The sequence below is a fragment of the Notamacropus eugenii genome, chromosome 2 (assembly GCF_028372415.1).
Source record: "Notamacropus eugenii isolate mMacEug1 chromosome 2, mMacEug1.pri_v2, whole genome shotgun sequence".
Lineage (NCBI taxonomy): Eukaryota > Metazoa > Chordata > Mammalia > Diprotodontia > Macropodidae > Notamacropus > Notamacropus eugenii.
In genome coordinates this window covers 507276845-507295635 of record NC_092873.1, presented here as the reverse complement: position 1 = coordinate 507295635, position 18791 = coordinate 507276845, and the positions used below count along the sequence as shown (strand labels likewise).

The 18791-nt window shown below is 54.0% G+C and overlaps 1 protein-coding gene across 2 annotated transcripts; it reads left to right on the top strand.

Moving 5' to 3' along the window:
* The first annotated feature begins 1422 nt into the window (after window positions 1–1422).
* Window positions 1423–18243, top strand: POMGNT1 (protein O-linked mannose N-acetylglucosaminyltransferase 1 (beta 1,2-)). 2 transcript variants are annotated; one of them, XM_072649302.1, is made up of 22 exons: window positions 1423–1559; window positions 1740–1922; window positions 2629–2740; window positions 2854–2972; window positions 5487–5552; window positions 5638–5751; window positions 5901–6018; window positions 6226–6324; window positions 6651–6778; window positions 7368–7438; window positions 7989–8064; window positions 10164–10247; window positions 10343–10384; window positions 10570–10628; window positions 11023–11095; window positions 11230–11358; window positions 11480–11605; window positions 16368–16432; window positions 16569–16613; window positions 16709–16844; window positions 17005–17114; window positions 17474–18243. In XM_072649302.1, the coding sequence occupies exons 2-22, from the start codon at window positions 1803–1805 to the stop codon at window positions 17565–17567; spliced, it is 1986 nt and encodes a 661-aa protein (XP_072505403.1). In that variant the 5' UTR covers window positions 1423–1559; window positions 1740–1802; the 3' UTR covers window positions 17568–18243. The 2 variants fall into 2 exon arrangements, with proteins under 2 accessions (XP_072505403.1, XP_072505402.1); XM_072649301.1 differs by having other exon boundaries at window positions 1433–1555.
* Window positions 18244–18791: the final 548 nt, after the last annotated feature.

Below are 18791 nucleotides of genomic sequence, written 5' to 3'. Positions count from 1 at the left end.
ACCAATGTGAGGTTAAATGAATTTTTAAAAAAAAGTTTCAGAATTTTATAAAATGATGCCAGCTTGTTAAAATTGTGTAACCCTGGATTTAAATATATATATACAAATATATGTATATTTGGCATTCTGTGCTTGACAAATACCAATTAAAATTAACATTCTGTAGGCACAGAAGATTGTATATGAAACAATGAATCTCTATAACAAATTGATGACTTCATAAGAAATTCCTATCATGGGATGCTGCTGATGCTGTCTTGCTGGTCTGGGATGCCCTCTGGACCTCCTCCTGGGCTTTTCTGGGTTTTAACCTGCTTTGGTGCCTCCTCCCCTTTCTTTCTTTCCTTCTTTTTTTACATCACTATAGCTTAAGCCTCTCCTTTCCACCCCCTTAAAAAGAGAGAGAGAGAGAATCCTAGGAGCAAAACAAATTCCCACATGGGAAAACGAAATCTCCTGCATCTGAAGTCCATGGGGGTGGGCAGTAAGTGGGGCTCTGGTTTTTCACCTTTCTACCTCAGCACCCCAATAAGTGGCATCTCCAGAGTTTGGAGGGCATGGCACCTACACTGGCATCTCCCCAGTGAGGTGGTGAAGTATTCTTGGTATTACCTCCATTTTATAGATGATGGAAGAAAGACTCAGAGAGGAACAGGGATTTGTCCGACCTACTCTGAGTAGGATTCGAACCCAGGACTTCCCTGACTCCAAGGCTGCCCCCGCTGCCCTCCTGTTCCTACTTGGAGTCCTTAAAGCCCGCTTTGAAGACCCGCTCCATCCACGTGCTCTTTAGGGGGCTTTGGCCAAGTCGCTCTCGGTCCCTGGGCCTCCCACGTGCTCCCCTCTCAAGTACAGGGAGCTAAGACACTGCGGGTGACCTTGACTTGGTTCCCTTTCCCGCCCCGGGAAGCCCAGGGTTCTCCCAGGAATCCCTGTCTCTGGACGTGTAAAGGGGGAGGGGGCTGGACGGTTCTAACTCTTGGGGTGTCACGGACCCCACGGGCAGGGCCCTTGGTGAAGAGTGGGGGACCCTGGCTCGAATCAGGCATCTAAAAGCGGACAGTTACGGCCCTTTGGTTACCATGGACACCAAGGCTGCGGAAGCAGGCCTCCCAAGCTTTAGAAAGCGCAGTTCAGGGGGGCCGCTGAGGCCCCCACGCCCGAGGACGATGCGCCTGCCCGGGGTGCCGGCCTCGGAACTTCTCCCTCCCCACGCTCGCCTCCTGGAACCTCGGTCTGCTAGTCCTCCAGATCCCCGCCTCCCCAGGGGGCTCCGGGGGCGGGGCCGGGGCCCTCACGGCTCCTCGGGGCTCCTCCCCCTCCGCCTCTTCTCCCGCCCCTCCCGCTCCGCGGCCCTTTAAGCCCCTCCCTCCTCCGGCCTCTGACCCAGCGGAGACCGGAAGCTACGGGCCGGGCCGGGGCGGGGCGGGGCGGGGAGGGGTCGGGAGGCAGCATGGAGGAGGCGGCTCGCTGCGGGCCCACCCGCTGCCGCTGCTGCCCGCCCTGAGCCTGCCGGGGCTGCGCTAGGCGCGCTCCGCGGCGCCCCCTGACGGCCGTGAGTGCGTGAGGCGGGCGGGGGCGGGGGCCGGAGCTGGGGGGCGATCGCGGGGGCGGGGGTGGGGGCCGGGAGCTGGAAGGGGGGGACGTTCAGGGCGCGAGGGGCCCCCCTGCTGGGCCAGGCTGTGCCGCCTGGGAGGGGAGTGCTGCGCCCCTCCAGGCTCCCCCTCCCATGCCGCCAGGTGTGCAATGACTGGGGCTCCGAGCAGCCCCTAGTGAGGAGCCCGGGCCCGGCCGCTCCGGGCATGGACGAGTGGAAGCCCGGCCCCTCGGGGAAGCCCTTCGGGGCCAGAAAGAAGCGGGGCTGGTACCTGGCCTGGAAGTACCGGCTGACGAACCAGCGCCTCGTGCGGCGCCTCTGCCAGGTGTGGCTGCTGCCCGGCCCGCTGCCCCGACCCCCCAAAGAGCCCCCTGGCCCTGGAAGCCTTCTCTGGACTCAGGCCTGGCCCCGTCGTCTGTCCCCCTCATCTCGTGTGTCCTCACCTGCCCCCAGGGGACAGTACCCCTTTTGGTCCCCATCTTTGCCAAGCGGCTCCGGGTCTGCTTGGGCTTCGGGGTAGCTGGGAGTCAGAACAGCCCCAGGCCCCTAGGGGGGCAGAGGAAGAGTAGATGAAGACCTTGTCCTCATAGGACTCCCAGGCTGGGGATGGGGGGCGGAGGAGAAGCCCAGGAGGACAGGGTCTTGGGGGAGTCCCTTGTCTGGCCGAGGGGACCCAAGTTCTCAATAAAAACCGGTAAAGCAACATTGTAGCAGCTGCTTGAGTTGGAGGAGGAGGGGCCTCAGAGACTGTCTGCCCAGGCAGAGCCCCAGGGGGCTGTCAGAATCTGGGAGACCTTCCCAGAGGGCTGGGTGGGCTGGGGCTGTGCTAGCACTTAAACCCCTGGGTCCTGGACTCCTCTATTCAAACCTAATCCGTCGTCTCCCCACCCCCACCCCCCACCCCCCACCCCCCACCGGCCTTTGCAGAAGGTGGCTGGGCCTTGGTGTTTGCTCAGGCTGTCACTGCCCAAGGACCCAGGGGGCCTTCCCTTCTGCATGCCCCTTTGTTCCAATGCCCCCTTCTCTTGCAGACAGGGGCCGTGCTATTTCTGCTGGTGACAGTCCTTGTCAACATCAAACTGATCCTGGACACACGTCGAGGAGTCAGCGAGGATGAGGACCTGGAATCAGAGCAGGACTATGGTTTGAGGGGATGGCCTGGGGGGATGGGAGGCCCTGTAAGAGGGGGGACCAAGAGCTCAGTATGTGGGGCAGGAGAAGAGGGGGTGATTCTGACTTCTCACCTTATCCCTTAGAAGAGACCCTGCAGCAGCAGGAGCCCCCAAGGCGGGGTGCCGCTGGCCCCCACAGGGTTCTGGATGTTGAGGTCTACTCCAGCCGGAGCAAAGTATATGTGGCTGTGGATGGCACTACGGTGAGTAGGGTGTATCTTCTTGTTCCTCTTCCACTCCAGGTCCTAGGTTGGGGCCCTCAAGATGCCTTCCCCACAAAGGTCCTCTGGCTGTTTGAGAGGGAGTTTGCCCAGTGAAATAGACAGACCTAGAATTAGACTTTGAGCCTGGGGGAATTCGGGAGGTCAGGGTCCTAGGGGAGTCCCCAGTCTGGCTGAGGGGACCCAGGTTCTCAATAAAAACCAGTAAAACAACATTGTAGCAGCTGCAGGAGAGAGAAGGGAGACCCTCAGAGATGTTCTGTCCTCCAGGCAGAACCCCAGGGCATCTTCCCAGAAGTCTGGGTGGGCAGGGGCTGGTGGTAGCCCCAAGGAATGAAGAACCAGGGAGTCCTTCCTGCAGCAGACAGGGAGACGGCCTAGGCCCAGCCCTGGAGGGCTCCCTCTGCTACAAGGGGAGCCTGGGAGTCAGATGGCCTGCTCTGTGACCTGACTGACCATGTAACTCTAAGCAAAGCCCTTCCCTTCTGGGAGCTTCAGTTTCTTCCTCTGCAAAAAGAACAGGTCTATTCACTTGGGAGGTGGTGCTGTGGCTGGAGCCAAGGACTCTGAGGGACAGAAGGGATAAGGGAGCATATTCCAGGGATAGAAAACAACCAAGAGGCCCCTTTGGCTGGAGCCTAGAGTGTGTCAGAGGGGAGTGATGGGAGATGTTTTTGAAGGTGGTTGGGAGCTGGAAGGATTTCAGGGTCAGGAGGGTACATTTCATTCTACAGGTAGTAGAGAGCCCCAGAACCTTCTTGAGCAAAGGAGCAAGGTGGTCAATAGAATCTCCGGTAGGAAGCTTGTTTTGGCAGATAAGAGGAGGTTGGGTTGAAGAGTTAGTTGTTTGATAAACAAACATTGATTAAGTGCCTGCTGTGTGCCAGGCACTGAAGGGAGAGAGTAGAAGCAGGCAGACCAGTTAGGAGGCAATAGTCCTGGTAAGGTGGCAGGAGGCTGTGAAATTGGAGGAGGGGGACAGGTGGGAGGGGTGCTGCTCAGATAGAATCCACCAAACTGAGCGACTGATTGACTTCTCCCTTGCTGTGACTGCAGCTGTAACTGAGATTGAGAACCTCAAGGGGAGAAAGGATGGGGAACCACAGTTTGACAGAACTAACCAAGCTTTGGACAATTCTGGGGTTATGTGTAGTGCTCCTCACCCATAGTCCCCTACCTCTGCAAGGGAGGGAAATAGGGAGGCCTTGTCTCATCCCAGCTTTGAGACTGAGCTCTTGTGATTGGATAGCCTCTTATTTTAATTGTTCCATTTACGTGATTACATTGGTGAGGTCTGGTGTTTGGCTGGTCCTTTAGTCCCACCCTACATCCATCCATGTGAGTCTTCTGGTACCCCTCTGCATCCATTGTGTTTACTGTTCTTACTTTACAGGGCAGTAATATTCCCTTAACACGCCAAGGTGGGAGCAGATAGTAAGGTCCCACCAGCCTCACCTACTCAGATTCTGGGATGCTCAGCTCTGTCCTCTTCTCTCCTGTCATGTCACTGGCACCAAGAACAGCCTTGTGGAAGGAGGCAGGACATGGTGCTGGCTTGGGTTCCCTCCCACTTCAGCCTCGGGCAGCCGAGTGAGAAAATGGGCCTAAACCTTGCCCAGGGTCACCCAGCTCTTATAATTAGGATTGTAGTAGTAACAGCAGCAGGGGAATTAGCAGCAGCAGCAGCAGGGGTAGCAGATACCGTCCATAATTCTTAACTTAGAAATAAGTCTAAACAAATGTGTTATGTATTTCTAAAATTATGTTTCAGAGGTTCAAAGATTAAAATTTATCATATCTTCAAAAAAGTTACTTATTGTGAAATCACTTTTTCATGTGGGATATTTTGCACCTTCTATAAGTTTAAGAATTTTTGTAATATTCAGATTTTTGACTATTTGCTCTCCTCGGTGTATCCTTTACCAATTTAAATAATTTGGTAAACTTTATAAAGTTTTAGAGCTTACCTTCACACAGATGATACTCATGTTAACACGTCGCAGTGTTGTTTCTCATGATATTATGTATGTTTGCTGTAAATAGAGACCTGATTGTAAACACAAATGTTCGTGTGAAACAAACATTTTTGTAAAATTAAAAAAAAAAGTAGCTGTAGCAGTAGTAGTAACAGCAGCAGGGGTGACTGCAGGAGTACAGCAGCAGGTAGCAGCAGCAGAGTAGTATCGATGCTTCCAGTACTAGTCAGTTTGCCTAGCGCTCCATTGTATTTGCAGAGTGACGTTGTGGAAGTTATCTCCACCCCACCCCCCGCCCCCGCCCCCAGTCAGAGGAAAGTAGAGCTGCTCATTGTCCTCAAAGGTTAGTGATGCCAGGCAAGGGGATGAAGTAATAAAGGACATAGAAATGGAGGCAGGAAAGCTGGATTCAAATCCTGACACTTATGTTCAAATGAGGGGGGCAGACTAGTTGAGCTCAGAGGGCTTTGGCCTCAGCCCTCCATCTGCCTGGTTCTTCTCATTGGTTCCCAACCCCCAGGTGCTGGAAGATGAGGCTCGGGAGCAGGGACGAGGCATCCACGTCATCGTTCTCAACCAGGCCACAGTAAGACCTGGGTCCCGCTGAGGGATGGGGCCCTGGAGCTGGGTGCTAGAGCCTCACTTGGCTCTCTCACCCCTCAATTCCTCAGGGCCATGTGATGGCAAAGCGGGTGTTTGATACGTATTCCCCCCATGAAGATGAGGCCATGGTTCTCTTCCTCAACATGGTGGCCCCTGGCCGGGTGATCATCTGTACTGTCAAGGTCAGTGAGATCACCCTGCCCGCAGTCCTGACCCAGCTCCTTGGGGGTCCTGGGTCTCTGCTGGACTGGGAGCAGTTAAGGAGCCAGCATGTGAAATGGGCTGACTCTGAGGCTTAGGGGATTCCTGCCTAACCCAATCTGACCCCTAGGATGAGGGCTCATTCCACCTCAAGGATACAGCCAAGGCCCTCCTTCGGAGCCTGGGCAGCCAAGCAGGGCCGGTGCTGGGCTGGCGGGACACCTGGGCCTTCGTTGGCCGAAAAGGAGGTAAGGCAGCAGCTACTGCTGTACTGCTCCTCTACCCTTCCCTACAGAGGACTGACCGGGGCCTAGGCTGAGGGCTGAGATTTACTGGAACAGGGCAGGGGGCTGGGGGCAGGGGGATCAGCCAGGAAGCAAGGTCTGGGATGCCTGGGCCCAAGAACTGGGCCCCTTTCTCCTCTTAACCCTGTCCATGCTCCTTACCCCCACCAGGTGCTGTCCTTGGTGAGAAACACTCCAAATCACCTACTTTGTCTTCATGGGGGGAGCCCATTCTGCTAAAGACAGATGTCCCGCTGAGCTCGGCTGAAGGTGAGACTTGAGAGGGCCACTTGGGTTAGGGCTGAGTTGGGGTGTTGGAAGCTGGGGCCTGGAGATGGAATGGTGGGGTGTGGATGGGGTATGGCCTTGCCTAGAGGACCATTGGGGGCCTGAGGGTTAGCAGCATCACTTGATCCCAGGACTTACTGGATACCTAGGCTGAGCCTGGGGGGACGTGGAGGTTGAGAAAGGTTTGGGGCCTCAAGGGTGCTAGAACAAGGATGTTCAGGGCTAGAGAGTTATTGCTGTCTGGCCTGAGTGATAGGAAGAGGAAGTAGGGGAAAGGGCCCAGGCCATATCCCTTCCATGCCCCCCAGAGGCAGAGTGTCACTGGGCAGACACTGAGCTGAACCGTCGTCGAAAACGCTTCTGCAGCAAAGTGGAGGGTTATGGGAGTGTGTGCAGCTGTGGGGACCCCACCCCCATTGAGTTCAACCCTGACCCGGTGAGTGAGAAGAGAGCTTAGGGACAGGATCTAAGGGCTGGGCTGAGCCTTGGTGGGGGGGCTGAGGGTATCTCAGGGGGTGGAAGCTGAGCCAAATCTTGCTGTTCAGGGAGAGGGTTGTGGGGGGAGGGGATGGGCTTAGCTTGGGATAGGAGGTTGGGCCACTATGGTGACCATGGGTAAAGGCAAAACAGGAAATTGGTTCCGGAGAGGGAGTCTAAGAAAAGGGAAGCCCAGTGACAGGGGAACTGTGGGTATTATGATTATGCCCATTTTACAGAAATGGAGACTGAGACCTGTAAGGGCAAAGTGGCTTGCCCAGGGTCACACAGCTGGGCTAGAGGCAGGGTCTGAAATCAGGTCTTGTTGGCCCCATTCCTAAGCTATAGCTATCACACCACACTCTTGTCTTTAGGACAGTGTTAACTAAATAACAGTATTTCCCTCACCTCTGAAATGAGAATAGTTCACCTGGGACCCAGGTCACACCCAAAGTTCATATAAGATTCCCTGAGATTTTTTTTTCCTTGGGAAGGAGAGACCCCAATGGGAGCTGAATTCATTTCTTCCTTTCCCCCCAACCTCCCAGCTTCCCAACAATAAGGTTGCCAATGTGCCTGTGGCAGTCATTGCAGGGAACCGGCCTAACTACCTATACAGGTGAGCCCTGGGTAGGGAGATGGGACCATCCCCTAACCCTGCACAGGTAAGCCCAGGGTGTTGGGATGGCCCTCCTTTCCTATACTGGTGAATTCTGGGAAGGGAAATGGACCCACCTACCTATGTACATGAGCTCAGAGTGAGGAATGGCCTACCTTATATGTATAGGTTAAGCCTAGGGAAGGGAGATGAGGCCTACCTACCTGTATAGGTGAGTTCAGGGTAAAGGGATGGCTCACCCTACATGTACAGAGTCGTAGGTAGGGACATAACCCCCTTACCTGCACATGTGAGCCTAGGGAAGAAAGATGGGCCCACCCTCCCTGTACAGGTAAGTCCAAGGTAAGGTTTACCTTACCTATACAGGTTAAGCCAAGGGAAGGGAGATGGGTCTCACCCTGTATAGGGGAGGTCAGAGTGAGGGGGATTGTCTGCCTTATTGTACAGGTGAATCCTGGGGAGGAATCAGGCATATCTGCCAGCACAGGTGACCTAGAAGTGTGTTGGGTGGGGCCTTGATGTCTGCTTCCCATGTACCTGGTTCCCCTAGGATGCTGCGATCTCTCCTCTCTGCTCAGGGTGTGAATCCCCACATGATCACAGTCTTCATAGATGGCTACTATGAGGTAGGTCCTGGGGCTGAAAGTGGAGCCAAGAATCTGACCCCCAGCAGTTTGACCTGGCCAAAGAGAGCTCCTCACTAGCTCTGTCCTCCTGATCAAGGCATGTTCCCTAGAATAGCTTTTCCTCCGTGGCCCTTCTCACTTGGAGTCTGGGACCTTGTAGCTGAACTCTGGCCTCTTTTCTTCTGTGGACTGGGCTGGCCATGTCCGTGGTATCAGAGACAACCTGATTCCCCTTTCTTTACTTTGTAGAAGGTTGGTGGGTGTGTAGGCTTCGAATCTCAACTTCCAGGCTCAGGCTCCCCATCTGTAAAATGGGCACTTTACCTACCCCCACTCCTCTCCTGGTGCTGATGGGGAAAAAGCATTGGGTAGCCCCTGGAGTTCATGAGAGGTAGGGCCTGAGCCCTGGAGTTCTCTAGAGCTCATCTCCTGCCTGGAGGGAGCTTGTATTCCCCCTGAGATGTACCCAGGACACCAATGCAACTAATGAGTGAATAGCTGGCTCTAGCCAGGCCCTGGCCCTCAAGGAACTTGCAGTGGAGGCAGAGGAGACAAGGCCAGATCATCTGAGGGGGAAGCACCAGCAGCTGGGGAACTAGGAAAAGCCTCATGGAGAAAGAAATGCTTGAGCTAAGCCTCAAAGGATGCCGGGGAGTCAGAGATGGGATACCCTGTGTGAGAATCAGCAAGGCCAGTTTGACTGGACCTCTGAGTGTGGGGAGGGGAGCTCTGTAAAGAGCTTTGAGCATCGCACCGGGAGGCAGGTGGGGAGCTACACAGTCAGTGAGCCTGGGGCAGGCAAGCCCTCGCAGCTGGCATGGTCATCCAGGCGGAGGTGACCAGGCCTGCGCCAGGGTGGGACGTCTGTGGGAGACGTCAGCAGAAGGAGGAGACTCGGGAGCCGACTGGGCAGAAGGGATGAGGGGGAGGGAGGCCTGAGGAAGGCACTATCCCAGACAGTGATAGCGACCTCCTGAAGAGTTAGGCCACGTTGGTTTTCTTAGAAACCTCATCACCCTGTTGATTCATAGGGAGCTACTGGTCTACTTGAACCCCCAGATCCTTTTCAAAACAAAGGCCTTCCCCTTCTTGCACTCATGACGTTAATTTTTTTGAATCCAAGTATATGACTTGATATTTATCCCCAGCAAATCTCATCTTGTTCAGTTCAGCGCAGTGCTCTGGGGGGTGAGGGGCTCCTCCTATCATTTTGGTGGATGACCCTGGGGGCGGCAGTCTGAAGCAAAAGTTTCCAGACCTATTCTTATCAGAACCATGTTGATAAATGCATAAGATAAAATACATACCCTTAGAAAGGAAACCAGTGCTATTGGAGTAGTTATCCCAAAGCTACAGACTCCCGCCCTAGCCTGGTAAGGTCCTTTTGGATCCTGACTCTGACGTCTGGAGTGGCTCCCCTGTCTCTCCCAGCCTGGGTCATCTGCAAGTTAGAGAAGCAGATCAGGCCTCCTTTGGCCTGTAACCAAGTCATGGAAGTCATCGATAGGATGTTGGGTTGTTGGTCCAGCACTGATCCCTAGAGACTCCACCCCAGCTGATACAGAACTACCAATGACCGCTCCTGGACTGCAGCCAGTCCTGAGTGAATCTCTAATTGTACTTTCCTCCAGCTCATCTCATTAGGGAGCTGCCAAAGCTTCTTGAGCACAGGAGTGACCTGGTCAGAATGGTGCTTTAGGAAGTTTATTTTGGCTGCTGGGTTGGAGGTTGGGGAGAGGGGAGACTTAATTAGGAAGCCTTTGCAGCCATATGGATGAGAGTTAGTGAGGGGAAGTGTAGGGGAGTTCTGACAGAATATGGGAAATGTGGATATTAAACTAACAAGACTTGGCATTTGTGTGGGCCCCAAGGCAGGAGTGAGAGCAGGTACCCTTGAGGCTGGGTTTGGAGGTTACAGATATCAGGAATGGACATCCACCCCTTTGGAGAGCTCCAGTTTGAAGCTGTCAGGAGTTCTTGGGCCCGAGAGTCCAGCAGGTAGAGCTGATGGTTTAGGCTAGGTTGGAGGCAGGTCCCACAGGTCCCAAGGGTTAGGGGGACTGCTCAGCAGAGTGCCTTCAACCTCTCCCACCTACCAGGAGCCCATGGATGTCGTTGCCCTGTTCGGTTTGAAGGGGATCCAGCACACACCTATCAGCATCAAGAATGCCCGAGTGTCCCAGGTACTGCTCAAGAGGGGAGTGTGGTGGGGGCGCAGGGGTAGAGGGCTGGGATCCAGGGTTTCATTCAGGCCCTTCTCCCCTTCCTTCCCACCCAGCACTACAAGGCCAGCCTCACCGCCACCTTCAACCTCTACCCTGTGAGTATGGGCAGTTCCCAGGAAGGGAAGGGAGGGGACACCTGGGTTTCTGGCCCATCAGGCCTGGGGGTACTGGGGAGCTGGAGACAATGGGACTGCTTGTTACCTGGGGCCAGGATGGGGCCCTCATGCCTGAAGAGCAGGGCCAGGAAATGGGTCTAGTGCATCTCCCAACCTGTCCACAGGAGGCCAAGTTTGCTGTGGTCCTCGAAGAAGACTTGGACATTGCCATTGATTTCTTCAGGTAAGGATTAGGGGACTCTGGACTTGACACTGGTGGGCTGGCCTGGTAGGGGACCTAACTCATCAGGTCAACCTGCAGCTGCAGGTTGGGGCCAGGGCAGACTGAAATCCCAGAATCTGGCCCCAGAACTTAGCTCCAGCTGTTTCAGGAGAGAGCAGAGCAAACCGAGGTGGGCAGGGAAGGAAGGCTTCCTGGGATCCTGGAGGGAGGAGAGTGCCTGAACTGGCCCCTGGGAGTGGGCCCAGCCAGCCCTCCATTCCATATTGGCCTGGCTCAAGTCAGGGACCAGAACCCAGGGCCTCCCAGCTAAGGGCACCTTGAATGGGGGAAGGGGCTGGGCCAGAGACAGGGGAGGACCTCTGAGGCTCAGAGACCTTCCCTCCATCCCCTTCAGCTTCCTCAGTCAGTCCATCTACTTACTGGAGGAAGATGAGTCTGTCTACTGTATCTCTGCCTGGAATGATCAGGTGGGGTCCGGCTGAGTTAGAGGCTTGGGGGAGGAGGAGGGAGAGGCTTGGTGTCTGTGTGTGTGGGTGTGGGTGTGGGTGTGGGTGCAATATTGCTGCCCCCAACCAGGCTCACAGTCTCATCTGGCCCCCAGGGCTACGAGCACACAGCCGAAGACCCAGCTCTGCTCTATCGAGTGGAGACCATGCCCGGCTTGGGCTGGGTGCTCAGGAAATCCTTATACAAGGATGAGCTGGAGCCTCGCTGGCCCACGCCGGAGAAGGTGATGCCCCTGACCCAGACACCCAGCCTTGTGCCCCATTGTCCCACCACCACAGGCAGGGATGGGATGGGGGCTCTGAGGAGCAAGGAGGAGCCATGACCTGGTGCCTCCCCCTCACCAGCTCTGGGACTGGGATATGTGGATGCGAATGCCTGAGCAGCGCCGAGGCCGTGAGTGCATCATCCCTGATGTTTCCCGTTCCTACCACTTTGGCATCGTGGGCCTCAACATGAACGGCTATTTCCACGTGAGTGAAATATGCGTCCATCCCCTCACCTTGTGTCAGCCTGTACTGAGGGTGCCATGACCCCATTCCGGTCAGTACTGATGAGGCACCTGTGTGCTGAGCACCTGGCAGAGTGATGGCGACACAGAGATGAAGTGACATCATCTCTGCTGAAGCAGACAGGTTGGCATGAGCTCATCTGAGCTGAGGGAGAGCATGGAAGAAGCCTTCGGGAAGGAGGGGGTCCCTGGCTGAGCCTTGAAGGCACCTGAGGATGCTGAGGGGAGGAGGACATCCCAGGCCTGGAATAGTGCATGGACGTAGCAAAACCAGGACCAAGACAAGTTTGGGATATCACTGGGAGTGCAGGAAGGGAAAGGGTGGGAAGGCTAGTCACAGAGGAAGTCTGGCCAGGGCCACGCTGTCGAGGGCTTCTGTCTCGTCTGGGCCAAGGATTTCTCACTAGATCCCAGAACTGCTGAAGACTTTTGATCAGGGTAGTGACTCGGTCAGACCAGACTGTGTATGTGTGTGGCCGCTTGATGGGAGACTTGTTGGAGGCAGAGAGACTATTAAGTCAGCTGTGACTGGGATAAATAAGGCTGATGGAAAAGACAAGGCTTGGGCAAGGATTGGATGTTGGGGATGGGAGGCAGGGTGGGAATAGAGCCAAAGAATGCCCCAGAGTCAGGGTGGGGCCAGGTGACTAGGTGGATGGATTAGAAGGGAAGTTGGGAAAAGGGATGTGGAGGGTGAGAGACAGTGAGTTCTGTTCCTGAAATGTTGAATTGGAGATACGCCTGGGACAGCCGGCCCCAGAGGCCCAGCAGGCAGTCAGAGATGCAGGACTGAGGTACAGGAAGGAGAGGATCTCCATGGACCATGTCCATTTTCTCCTCCCCAGGCTAAAGGTCAGGACAATCCTGGGGGACCCCTGTGGTTAGAGAGAGTGAGCTGAAGTTGGATCCAGCAAAGGGGGCAGAGAAGGAGTGGTCAGAGAGGAAGGAGGAGAACCAGGAAAGAGAAGGAGTGTCCTGAAAACCTTCAGAGGAGAAAGTGATCAATAGGGTCAAAGGTTGCAGAGAGGTCAAGGAAAAGGAGGGCAGAGAAAAGGCCACTGGATATGGCAGCTAAGAGATCGTTAGTAACTTTGGAGAGAGCAACTTCAGTGGAATGCCGAGGTCAGTAGCTGTTAAGAGTGAGAGGAGAGAAAGAGGACAGAGGAAAGTGGCAGACACTTTCTCAAGGAGTTTGGAAGAAGAGACAGCAGTGGTGAGCAGGGATGGAAGGATGGAGGCTTTTTGCAGGATGGGGGAGACAAGGGCATGTTTGTGGACAAGGAAGGAGCCAGTAGCTCTGTCTTCCTTCTGTCCCCATGGTCTTGGTCCCATCCACCCCAGTGAGGCATCCTGTGCCTTCTTTGGGCTTTTTTCCTGAATCCAGCTTCCCTGGGCATCCATCCTCAGTCTCAGCTTCCCCTGGGTTTCCATGCCTGGGAACACCGTTCTTTTTTCTTTTTCTGCAGTTTTACTGACACCTTTTGTTTTTCACCCAACCCTCATTTCCAGATATATAATTCCACCCCCCATATCGAGCCTTCTTATAATAAAAAAGAGCCCAGCCAAATCAGATGTTTCTATACTCATAGTTCCTGGCCTCAGTGTGATAGAGTACGTCCTCTGGTGCAGTTCTTAGAAGGCTGGGCTGCGATTGCCTTTCTTCTCCACCTTTTGTCCTTCTGTCTTCCATACTGTCTCTTATGAGTTCACTTGGTCAGTGAGTGCTGTGTGTCTCCCCAGCTCTCCCTTCACGTCAGCTCTTCTGTCCTGTCTCCTTTCTCAGCAGAATCATTTTGCCTCTTCCTTCTTGGGCTAATTTTAGGGTGTGAGATCTTATACAATCTTTGTTTGTCGGGACATGTTTTAAGTCATCTTCCTCAAAATCTCAGGCGCTTGTCAGACTCTGCTGGGCTTTCCTCTCATTTTCCGTTTCTTCTTTTGGCCGCAATCAGGTCCAGAGCAATAACTCCCTCCCACATGTGTTCCATCTTTTGGAAGACACAACTGGAACCAGCTGGGTTTGTGCAGACATCTAAAACTGTGGGATTTGTTGTTGGCTTTCTTCTTGGGTATTTTCTCCTAGGAATCACCGGACCTCATTTCTGCCATCCTTGTTTTCTCTAGAGTCCCAGGCTTGGCAAATCTACTGCGGGGAGAGGGAGACCCACGGTTTTTGACCTCGCCCTCTTAACAAAATGGCTTCTGGTGTGGGGAATGGCTCAGGCCCCCACGGAAACTTTGTGGGGCTTATCAGCAGCTGGTTGATTCTGCAGACTCAGGGCATTTGTCATGCAACAAGGGGTGTTTAGGGTAGTGGTTGGCAAAGGCAGTGACCATGCATCATCCTGGCCACGGGGTTGGGATGGGATTATGGCACTAGCCATAGGCCAGCTGATCAGGGCTACATTGGACACCCAGGCAGTTTTCCTTCACAGGGGATATCTCAAACAGCAGCTGCTTTGAGCAACTTGGCCTGTCAACCTGCCTACTGGGGTTGGGGGGTGGCTTCAGCAGGGGCTGCCTGCTGGTGGGACATGACCCAACTGCCCCACTTCCTCCTCAGTAGCTGCTGCTTCTGCTTCTTGGGTCTCAGGTGGTAGCTCAGCAGGCTGCCCGTGACAGTGGCTGTGTGGGCTGCTGCACAAGAGTCCTTCTGCATAGGTGGGATGTGCACTTCACTGTCCTCTTCAGGGAGGAGCTGAGTGATGGTCACTCTGTGGTGGGTCAGGGGATGCACTCACAGCTGCTGCTGCCCCCTCAACTCCCTGTCCTCTGCTCTGAACCCTCCAGACCTCAGGTCAGACTCCTCATCCTGCTAACTGCACTCCAAGGACCACTAGGCTTTTCTTTTTCTTCTTAAAGTAAAACAAGTTTTTATCATTGTCTGTTTTTTTTAACATATCACCAACATTTCCCTCAATATTCTTGCTTCCCTATATCTGCCAGGGAACCATCCCATATAACAAATAACATTGGTAAAGAAAAGGAAGGAAAAAAAGCCAGCAAAACTGATTAATGCATTGTGAAGTTTTTAACACTCTAATACATGGTCAGTTTTTGTGAAGGTGCCATGTATAGCTGACAAAAAAGGACATTCCTTTTTATTCCCATTCATTTTTCTCCAAAGGTCTATAGTGTTTATATTTCTAAAGTTCTCCTTCATTTCTTCATCTCCTTATTTTCTCTCATTTTATGATTAGATTTATTTAGTTCTGAGAGGGGAGAGTTGAGGTTCATTGCAAGTGTAGTTTTACTGTCTGTTTTCTCCTGTAACCCATTCAGCTCCGAAGAGCTTGGATGCGTAGATCTCTCATGTTATTACTTCCTTGTCTATGGTGCCTTGTAGTAAGGTGTGCAGCTGATTAACACATTAAAAAGTCTTTAAATCTGGGCAGCCGTGACTGTGACATTTCTGCCTCTTCAGAGAGGTAGTGAGATGAACACGTCCTGGGAGTCTTGATTGTCATCGTGTCTCGTGTTCTTGCTTCTGCCTGCACCGGCTCATGTCAGCATTCCCATGATTCTCTTTATTGGTCCCACTGGTCGCTTCTTAGAGTGCAGTAGGACCACATTACCACCACCAGGTCATTCTGCTTACCCTGCACCTGCACCTCCTTTTTGGTCTCTTCCAATTAAAGGTGAATTCCTTGAGAGTAGGCACTGTGCTGGGAGTTTTTTTCTGTTTGTATCCCTACTTGTATCCCAGTGCTTGGCACATGGTAAATTCTTGATAAGTGCTCTTTTAATTCCCCTCGCTGTTCACTTTTAGACCATCTTTGACTCACACAAGTCTACTTTTACTGGCCTTTGTGAGGTGAGCTCCATCCCTGGCCCAGAGCCCAGCAATTCTGGACTTTAAGCTGTGGTCCAGAAATTCTGCCATCGTTCTCAGGCACTATCTTCTTGGGAAGCTAACCGTTTTCTTCAGAAGTCTTCGATGGGCAGTAGTGAGGGTTTAATTGTCCCTCCATGAATCAGAAGTGAAATCTTCACAGACCCCAAGACACATGGGGGACCTTGAATTGCAGGAGCCCCCCAACTTCTCTCCCATCTCCCCCTCGACACACACACCCCAAACCTGTTGCTTCTGCCTCTGACCCTTCCTGGCCACCTCTTGTAGTTGATCCAAATGCTCATTTCTTGTAGTACAAGAAGCAGCTTTCTCTAGAGATGGTCTAGTCCTTCCTTCTTCCTCCCCCTAGGAAGAGCCTCACGCTTCTTATCAGTTAGCTCCAGACGTTCTCTGGGTCACGTTCTTCCAACTCTGGCCTCCTGATATGGACCTGCCTCTTCAAGACCTTTGTATTTGTTGTCTCTTCGAAGCACTATTTCTGTTCTCTCAAAGAAACCTTCCCTTCTCAATTCCCTCTAGTAACCTAGAGAATGGAGAAACTCTTTTCTTCTGGGATGGGGACCAACCGACTCATGCATGGCTGAAACATAAACAGAGCAGTGCTCTCCCCTCTTTGCTAGTCCTCTGGGTAGCGCTGATGGATAACTCTGCCCCACCCCCTGTCAGGGGGCTCCAGAGTTAGGAATCGTCCAATGTGACTTCCCCACCTAGACGCTAGCTTTCTCAGCTACCTTTGAGTGGCATTTAGTGGAGCTGGGTGCAAATCCAGGGCTCCTTCCATCACCTCAGGGTCCTTCAGGGGGGAGGGGAAAGTTGCATGGAAATACACCGGCTGGGGACAGTTCATCCCACCCTGACCTTTGTCTCACAGGAGGCCTACTTTAAGAAGCACAAATTCAATACGGTCCCCAGCGTCCAGCTCCGGAATGTGGACAGGTGGGGTTGGGATATGGTGGGGGAGGGTGCCCCTAAAGTCCCCGGGAACTGCCCTTTCCCCCTACCCCTGCCCCACTCTCCTGGATCCCTGAATAGGCCAGGGTGGCACCTGACCATGCTTTCCCTCTCCCTCTAGCCTGAAGAAGGATGCATATGAGGTAGAGGTCCTTCGGCTGCTTAGGTACGAACCCTGTGGGGACAGGGGATAGGGGTCAGGGTGTGCTGGGAGGAGGAGGGGAGCCAGAACCTGGCCCTTATTGGCACTCTGGTCCCCAGTGAGGCCGAAGTCCTAGACCACAGCAAAGATCCATGTGAGGACTCATTCGTGCCAGATACTGAGGGCCGCACATACGTGACTTTCATCCGCATGGAACAGGATAATGACTTCACCACATGGACCCAGCTTGCCAAGGTGCCCGCCCATGATGCCTCCCTTCCAAGAAAACCTCAGAGCCCTTCTCCCCACTTAGGAGCCCCCATTCTGTCCCTCAGAATCAGTTTCCTGGGACTGTCCATCCCAGGTGGGGAAGGGTGCTGAGGTGGCCTCTGACCTGGCCTCTTTCTTGCCCCAGTGCCTGCACATCTGGGACCTGGATGTCCGAGGCAACCACCGGGGCCTGTGGAGACTTTTCCGGAAGAAGAATCATTTCCTGGTGGTTGGCGTCCCAGCCTCCCCGTACTCGTGAGCACCTCCTGACCCCTCACCCTTGCCCCGAGAAGGTTCATCAGTTAGGGATGGGGGTGGCGTGGGGGCATCATAGGAGCTCCGTAAGTATCCAAAGGGCCAGGAAGAGAGTCCAGGTTCCTTCTGCCTGGTCTCAGAGGATGGAACCAGGAGCAGCAACGATAGCTTAAGGCTGGATATGGGGGAGGGGGGGCGGGGTGGGACCTGAGAGCAAGCCCCAGAACAGCCTGGGAGGTGATAAGCTCCCTGTCATGTCTCAAAGCAGAGGCTAGGTCCCAGAAGGGATTTTTATTCACATGTGGGTTGGACCTGGATTCAGCTCTGAGAGCCTGAGGCCACCTTCTGTCTCCCCTAAGGGTGAAGAAGCCACCATCGGTGACCCCCATCTTCCTGGAACCACCAGCAAAGGAAGAGGGTGGGGGGCCTGGAGGAGCCATGGAGCAGACATGAAGGGACTGCGTTCCAGGATGGGCCCAGGGAAACCCCCCCAGTGCTTACCCCCCTGAGGGCTGGAATCCCATCTGCTTTTAACCCCAAACTGTTTACTAACTCCCTAGGGAGGGGGAAAGTGAGAAGATGCTCCCTTCAGTCCTGGCCCTGAGCCCCACCCCAGCAGGGGCCAGGGGTGTATGTGTTATTTATTTACTTCCTGGAGTTCCCCAAGGAGGAGACTGGGGGGCTAAGATGACATGGGGTAAGGAGACTTCCTTCCACAGATGTGCCCTCACACTTGGGCCATGGAATCTGAGCCAGGGCGAGACCTTATGGGAGGTGTGTGGGGTGCAGATTCTAACTTATTTATTGAATGTCCCAGGATAATACCCTCCTTTCCTCCTCCCCTTCCCCAGGTGAGGCTGTTGGGGAACTGAGGCAGCCATGGGTTCTTCCTGCCCCCCCTCCCGGGAAAGGGAGGGGGAGTACTCTGCTCATCCCTGTGAGAGCGGTGTCCGGGGAGGTTGCTGCCCTCTGCTGAGGATGGAGAGGTCCTCAGCACTTTGCTCTTACTCAGGAACTGACCTCTTGGACAGACACATAGCCTGGAGTGACACTGCCTCTGCTCTAAGGCTGCAAGGCGGGTGTCCAGTTGGATAAACTGACCATTGATTGATTAAAAAAGGAGAAAGCACCTGTGTTTGTGTGTGCACAGCTGTGTGCATGCACAGCTGTGTGCATGTGTGTGCCTTCGTGTCTGCCTCCTTGCTGGTCCCTTGGTGTGTTGGTTTGGCTGGGAGGTAGCTATAAGCTGTGTGGGAGGGGGGTGGATGACCCAGAGTTTCCCACTGAGAAAGGAGCTGCCTAAAGGAGCCCAGTAGGGTCTCTGAGCCCTCCTATCATCTGTTCAGTGGAATCATAGACAGCCCAGGAGGGAGCTCAGAAGCCACTCAGTCCAGTCTCCTTTTTTTTACAAGTGAGAAAACTGAGTCACAGAGAGTCAAAACAGTGAGTGTTATGGAGCCAGGACTGCAGCCCCAAACCCCAAGGTAAATGACTGAGGTGGGGCAGACTTCTACCTGGCCAGGCTCCTTCTCTCCTGCCGCATGGGCCTCCTGCCCAAGCTTAGCATCCAGTGGACCTCAAACTCCCCTAGCCTAGACATCTCAGTGATTCCGAACCCCACTGCCCATTCCCCACCACCAAACATTCCAGCCAGCCCCCCCCTTTTCTGAGCTCTGC

Coding starts and splice junctions, on each gene's coding strand:
- POMGNT1 (XM_072649302.1), top strand. CDS start 1,803: ATGGACGAGTGGAAGCCCGGCCCCTCGGGGAAGCCCTTCGGGGCCAGA. Junction 6,779..7,367: donor TTGAGTTCAACCCTGACCCG/GTGAGTGAGAAG, acceptor CCAACCTCCCAG/CTTCCCAACAATAAGGTTGC. Junction 10,629..11,022: donor ATTGCCATTGATTTCTTCAG/GTAAGGATTAGG, acceptor CATCCCCTTCAG/CTTCCTCAGTCAGTCCATCT.